This window comes from Pagrus pagrus (genome assembly GCF_965226575.1).
Source record: "Pagrus pagrus genome assembly, chromosome: 7".
Classification (NCBI taxonomy): domain Eukaryota; kingdom Metazoa; phylum Chordata; class Actinopteri; order Spariformes; family Sparidae; genus Pagrus; species Pagrus pagrus.
This window is the reverse complement of record NC_140191.1, coordinates 5,826,517-5,833,274: the sequence shown is the minus strand read 5'-3', so window position 1 is coordinate 5,833,274 and position 6,758 is coordinate 5,826,517. Positions and strand designations below refer to the sequence as shown.

Below are 6,758 nucleotides of genomic sequence, written 5' to 3'. Positions count from 1 at the left end.
TGCAACTTTATACTCAGATAGATGAATGAAATAATGAGTTTTCACTTTTGGGTGAACTGTTTCTTTAAGGCTGGTTGCAGCTCAGGGTTTGCATGATTAGAATTAAGGTTTGATGCAACAAACGCTTGTTCAGATAAAGTTTCTATGGGCTTTTGGATTGAGGGATGTGGTTAACCTCAGGATCAGGTTACACGAGGTGAAGAGGTTTTAATCTCATGCACAGAAACTGCCATAAAATGATGTATATTAATATTATTTACAATTTCCACTGGGTTACATTTTTCAACCAGCATCAGTCCTGATTACAACTACTGGTTATTCATTCATTTTCAGGTTTTTAACCCTGTAAATACCAATTTACTCATCCAGGACCACAGAATGAAAGCCTGACAACATGGGATGCATGATTTTATGCTGTAATTACAGTGGGATGACAAAAGTTTCAGCTGTCTGTCTGTAATAAACACAGTGTATTATAGACTTATTATATGAGCAGGGCCGTAGCTACCATTGAGGACACTGAGGTCATGAATTCAGTATTTATAAAATCCTGGCTGCCGTCCTGTTTATGAGCTGAGGCTGAAATTTAAAGAGGTCATATTATGCTTTTTGTGTTTTTGCCTCTCCTTTATTGTGTTATGAAGCATTTTTGTGCATGTAAAAGGTCTGCAAAGTAAAAAAAAGCCTAAAGTCCACGCTAAAAGGGAGTCTCCCACAGAAAACACTGCTCCTGCACTGCCTGAAACACCCCGTAACTTACGTGCATCACTATGTAACAGCTGTTATATATATATATATATATATATATATATATATATATATATTAATATAGGGCTGTGCTGCAGCCATGGTTACCTGCTGTTGTGGTGTTATTTTAGATCAGGCTACCTTGCTGGCATGACCTGCCCTACTCTACCTTTGATTGGCTACATCCTGCCTGTTAAGTAATGCCCATGCAACTCTCAACAAAGATTGAACAGAGGCCAGATGTCTCACTCTGTAGCTAAAACGGAGCGTTCAAGAGTTCAAATGTGAAAAGGGTGCTGCAGCAATGCACCATATGAGGAAAATAATGTGTTTTTAGAAAATTAAAGTATGTAAAGCTGTTCTACTAGGACCCTCAGATAAAAGCATGGACCTGAAAATAATCATAATATGACCTCTTTAAAGGAAAACACTTTAGCCAAAATGTATGCAATATGCGTTAAAACAGCCAAAAAGGTCCAAAAATTACAGTTTAAACAAAAAAAAAACATAAAGTGCACCAACAGTTGCATGAGGGTTAACAAACTGTCACATGCAACACAAAACTGCGCGTGTGTGTGCGTGCGCGCGAGCGGACGGTGCGGAAATGCGTCCGTGCGCGTCTCTCCCTCGCTCCCTGAGGTGACATTTCCCCGGAGGAGCGGCGCGCTGAAGCCGGTGCGCTGTGCGGTATCCGCTCACTGTGAGCCACCCAGAGACACCGAGCTGTTGCCAAAGCGCTGAGTGCACAACATACAGGAACTGCGACGGTGGAGCCAGAGGAGGGAGGAGGAGGAGGAGAGGAGGGAGGAGGAGAGAGGAGGAGGAGGAGGAGGAGAGGGAGTTTGCAGCCTGACCAAAGTGCGCTATCAGCTGCTGAAGTCTGGACAGACGAGCGGCGTGTGGACACTGATAGGGGGGGAGAGAGAGTGGGTGGAGGGGGGGGGCCGAGGCGGAGGACGGAGCTCCCTCGTCGTTGTCGTCGGTGACGGTGGTACAGATGGGCGCGACTCTCCTCAGCTGAGCCCCGGCCGACGATCCAGCAGCAGCAGCAGCAGCAGCAGCACCGGCGGTCACCTCAATGCTGCCCGATCCCCGCTGGAACAGCCCACATCCCGCGAGTGACACTCGGCTCTCAGTAAGTTGAACCACCGCTTCTTCCTCCACTGTTGGGTTCATTTGTATATCGCATGTTTGTTTTTTTGTTGCTTTTTTTTAATCTCCAGGGCCTTCATGTCAGTGTGAGTGTGACTCATAGTAGGAAGCATCAGTGAGTGCTGTGTGTTGTAACAGTGAGTGTCAGCACGCACAAACTTTTACAGTCTATTCTTATCACCCCGCATACATTGTGACAGAGTTATTATCATTAGCCCTGAGCACGGCTGCAGCACCACCCTATGGCTGCGCGTAATGTGCAGAAAAGGAGCATTATGGGGTGTGACTTAACTGTAACCTAGTTACTGCTGTATATGTGTGTGTGTGTGTGTGTGTGTGTACACTCCAGTCATATGTGGTCAGAGGCAGTGAATGGCAGGCATTCACAAGGCTGCACAGCCGTTGGTCAGAGTATAAGCTGCACTGTTCATGACTTGTTTTTCCCTGCAGGCCCTCGTGTGTCCTTCCTTCTCTCACATGCAAACTGTAACTTAGCTTTCTTGAGCAACATGACAAAACCCACAGCAATGACAACTTCAGTGATTATGATTAGGTTCTGAGTTATTTTTACTGTCCTGTCATGCACACAACAATGCCTCGACCCTCATGAGTTTGACAACAGAAGTAAAGCTGCAGCAGCTGACTGCACACATTATCAACACAATGTGAAGAAGGTTCAGATTTTATGTTGTTTAGGGTCAAAGCTCCTGTGCAATCAGCGTGAACACCAACACTTCCATGGTGCCCCGAGCTTCCTGTCCAGATCAAGCCCCCAGGCAGAGCCCCAGGCTTTGAAGCCGACTTCTGTAGTGGCCAGATTGTGTAATTAAAACATCACGTGATGCACCGGGGCCCATAAACACTTTTTTTCCCCATAAGCTTACATTGTGATACAGAGCATCACAACTCCCACGAAATGACTCCTTTCACTGCCATAATTTGAGCCATTCAGTCCGATTAACTGTGCAACGTCTAGAAGACCGGCTCAGCAGGCGGAAGTCTCAAGTGCCGACGCTCCACAACGCGGAAGGTCCGGGTAATTTTATATCCAGGAAGTCGAGTCATTTTGTCCTCATGCGCCACTGAGCTGCACAGCTAACTGAGCTAACTTGCTAACAGCAGCTACAGTTTGCAGCAGAAAGCAGTTATCCGGTTATATCTGGTGATATGCTGCCCCCTATTTGTTGTATATGAATTCAACAGCTGGCCAATTCTTACATGTTGCACCTTTAAGCTTGCTATACTGATTGTGTGTTTATTAAGTTGATCAATACGTACTGTAGGCCTATACAGTGGTAAATAATATTATTTCAGTAGCAATGATTCCACAGCATTGTTCATATCGTTCATGGCATTTGTGTGTATTTGTGTAATATTCGAGTTTACAGACAGGGAAAAGGTCTTTTCGGGCCCCAGAGCCTCACGTGACGATGTAATTACAGGGTTTGGGCACTCCAAGAGTTGGCTTCCAAACCTGGCGCTCTTCCTGGGAGCTTGCAGTTAACCAAGGAGCTAGCAGCCGTATCAGCTGACTCTGGCCACACTACTTGGACTGTCTCCTAGCTGGATCGTTAATGTCAAATGTACATCCCTTACATCCTCGCTGACAGGACGGCAAAAGCAAAAATGAACCTGATTTTGAATTTCAGCTAGCTCACATGACAAACAAAGTCTGTCCTCCTCATTTTGAAAATGAAAGAAACAAAGTGCTGCAAGGCTGCAGGGGACCAGAGCACAATGGAAAGTTGGGAGTGCCAGCACATTTTTATATCACACTTGAGGCTTTTTAGCTCATTCTCATCAGGCGCTGTGAGAGTCCACAGGGGTCCTTCAGGGGATTGATTCTGTGTGTTTTCAGCTGCAGCAGCCACCTGACAGCCATTCTCTGCTCACAAACAAAGTCGAAACTGCAAAGCACACATCATTTATTAACGACCGAATCTCCGTACAGAGGTTTCATTATAACTACCGCGTAAAAGTCACATTCGGATTGCGCTTTTTTTAGCGTCAGCCTCTGCTTCAACCTCTCTTCCTGAAACACTGTTTACTAGATGTCTATCTTCATGGCAGTCCAAATACCAAAGAGGGGGGGAAAGGGAAATGGAAGGAGGGGTTGCTATGCAAATCCTGACCTGCTGTCCGGCACAATGAATGTGTTAAACAAATTATCCACGAAATGGCCTCCGAGCTCGCTGCAGGGTGCCTTTCATTTCAAATGACCTGAATCTGAACGGCAAACGTGTGCTGAACTGTTTTTAAAAGCCAGATTGATCTTTAGCAACAAATTATGAGTCAAACACAGACGTTAAAGTGGGAATACATTTATTGGCATGTATTTTTGTTCTAATTAGACTCTGGTGTGATCACAAACGGTTCAGTCTGCACATCGTTTGATCACCCTGCTTTGCATAAGACATAAAAAGGTAGCATGTGAGCTTCAGATAAACTTTTGAATGTAACATTGCACAGAAGGAGAACTGTGGAGTTTGTCCTCAATCATTTGCACCGAAGCTCGTTAAAATGGCCATTATGCACAGGAGGATTGTTTATAGCAAGCAAAACCTGTTTAATACCCATGCAGGCACCTGGCTGTCCCTTAAGACCTGATTTAACAAGAAACACGAGGCAAAATAAAAAAGACATAATCAGCATTTGAGAAGAGTACAATAAAACGGAAGATAAAAATGAGCTGCGATTCGATAAAACAGAATAAATGAAAGTATCAAAATTACAGTGCAAGGAAGTGATGAGTAGACGAGTCTCAGGCCGCAATTTTAAAGAATTGAAACCTCAAGATGTCGAGGAGTGCGTCTCAGATATGCGATGTACAGAGAACGAGCTTCCTCAGACGTGCCAGACGATCTGACAAGTCCGGATGATTCATGATGTACAAGAACAGCAGATCAGAAATGTATTTTCGCCTTAAATCCAGAGTTGGTGCCAAAAGTATACACATTCTTTACTCAGGTAGAAGTACAGATCAATTAAAAAGCATCATTTCAATATGATAACAAAGACTGTTAACCTCAAAGGGAGCATCAGGAGGATTTGTCCGAGCTGTTCGCAAACACACCAGAAAGGTAGCTGATTGATGAGTTTCAATCCCAGGATGTCAAATACCGACATCTTGGATTGGTAAGACGTCCTGAGCAGCAACAAACTGAAAAAATGAGAAAATCCAGGCAGAGGGCTGCAGGGTGTCTGCAGATACGAGACACTAACACGCCTTTTCTCCCCATTCTCTGTCTGTTTCCGTCTTTTTACGTCTGCTCTCCGTGATATGCTCTGAAATCAGTCTTGATGTTGGGAAGGCGGCGTGCAATGACACAAAATAAAAATGATTGATTAATCTCCAACCTGTTTTGAAAATGTAAGGAGTAGAAAGTCCAGATATGTGTGTGTAAATGTAAAAAGTCAGAAAGTTAAATACTCGAGTAAAGTACAGATACCTGTAAAATCCACTGAAGTACATTCACAAAGTATTTTCACTTCGTTACTTCCCAAAAACCAACAGTTGTGTTGTAAAATGAATTGTTTTACACACAGGAAGCTGTTTCTGTCCTGATATAAGCACAGACACAATACTAACACACTTTTTAAGAGTGATTTTTAAGTGGAATGAAGTCTAACGAGCTTCAAACGTTACTTTCTTTTACTGCTTATTTGTATATCGTTGCTTGAACGGATGCCTAACAGACCGTGACACATCTCTTTTCTCATCTTCTTCCTGTCTGCGGCAGCCGGCACCATGCTGCCCCGTAACCTGCGAACAGGTGGCTATGACCTGCCGGGGGTGGAGTCAAGCGAGGTCCCTCTCATTGGCTACAGGCCCTTACCGCCGGACAGCGGCACTCCGAGCAGCCAATCACGGAGGGGGAGCGGCAGCGATGAATCGGATGCTTCACAGGTGAGTGTTTCCTCCTCTGCCGCACTGAAACACATCCATCATTTTGTCACTTGAGCGAGTTACAGAGGGTGAGATGAACTTGTAGTATTTCTCACATCTCTCTTTGTTGTGTTATTTTCGTGCTGCCAGTCTAGTTTATTAGTTTTTCCTCAGGAGGGGATACCTTTTATTTGTCATGGCTCCTGTTGGGCCGACACAGCTAACAGCATTTCAGGCAGTCCTCTGTGAAAGCGTACGAGCTGCGTTGGACTACCAGTTTTTCTTGAATAAACAGCAGATGCGGTCGGCTGGTTCTCAGAAAACCCTGAGGGAAAAGAGTCATTGTGAATCAGACGCAGAGAGAGAGAAATGAAGATGACATACATTTACTGCTTTTCCATCAGAGCGACCCAAATGCTGTTATTTTCCATTAACCGAGTGAAGTCAACCAGTTACACAGATGAAAATTAAACTCATTTTTCAAAGGAATAGTGGCACTCAGACTCACATCATGGCATAAACACTGTAGCTGTTCATATAGTGAAGTATTTTAAACTTACTAACCTACTACAAGGAACTTTCAACTGGTGATGAAACCATTTCAATGTAATATATTTTATACTAAACACTCCACTGGTCGCTCCTCTCTGTCCGGCTGTTATTAAAGTCAGGTCTGAACCAACCGCCACCTCTCCACATTTGTCAAGACATGATATTTCCTCCATGAAGGTCTCGGGCTTCTGGGAAAAGACCACTAAAAACCAAAATATTGAGTAAACAACGACGAGCCAGTCAGATTGGTTTTCAGAAAAACTGCTATCCTGTTTTTCTAAAAATGCGTATAAAGCAAAGCCTTTCTCAGCACACTGTCGAAAAATCCAAGGCTGGATTTCTAGTCAAACTGAAAGTGTCATTACGATACCGATGGGATTTTGAGAAGCCAACAGTCCCGGTTTCACTCTGACTCCTGATT

At 44.2% G+C, this 6,758-nt stretch overlaps 1 protein-coding gene across 1 annotated transcript in view; it reads left to right on the top strand.

The window, feature by feature from the left end:
* The first annotated feature begins 1,673 nt into the window (after positions 1-1,673).
* The window catches only part of rgl2 (ral guanine nucleotide dissociation stimulator-like 2), a 32,897-nt gene continuing 27,812 nt past the window's right edge, over positions 1,674-6,758 (top strand). The window contains exons 1-2 of the mRNA XM_084358134.1: positions 1,674-1,882; positions 5,640-5,806. Of these exons, the coding sequence (XP_084214260.1) occupies positions 5,648-5,806 (159 nt within the window). The 5' untranslated portion in view covers positions 1,674-1,882; positions 5,640-5,647. The remainder of the gene's footprint in view (positions 1,883-5,639; positions 5,807-6,758) is intronic.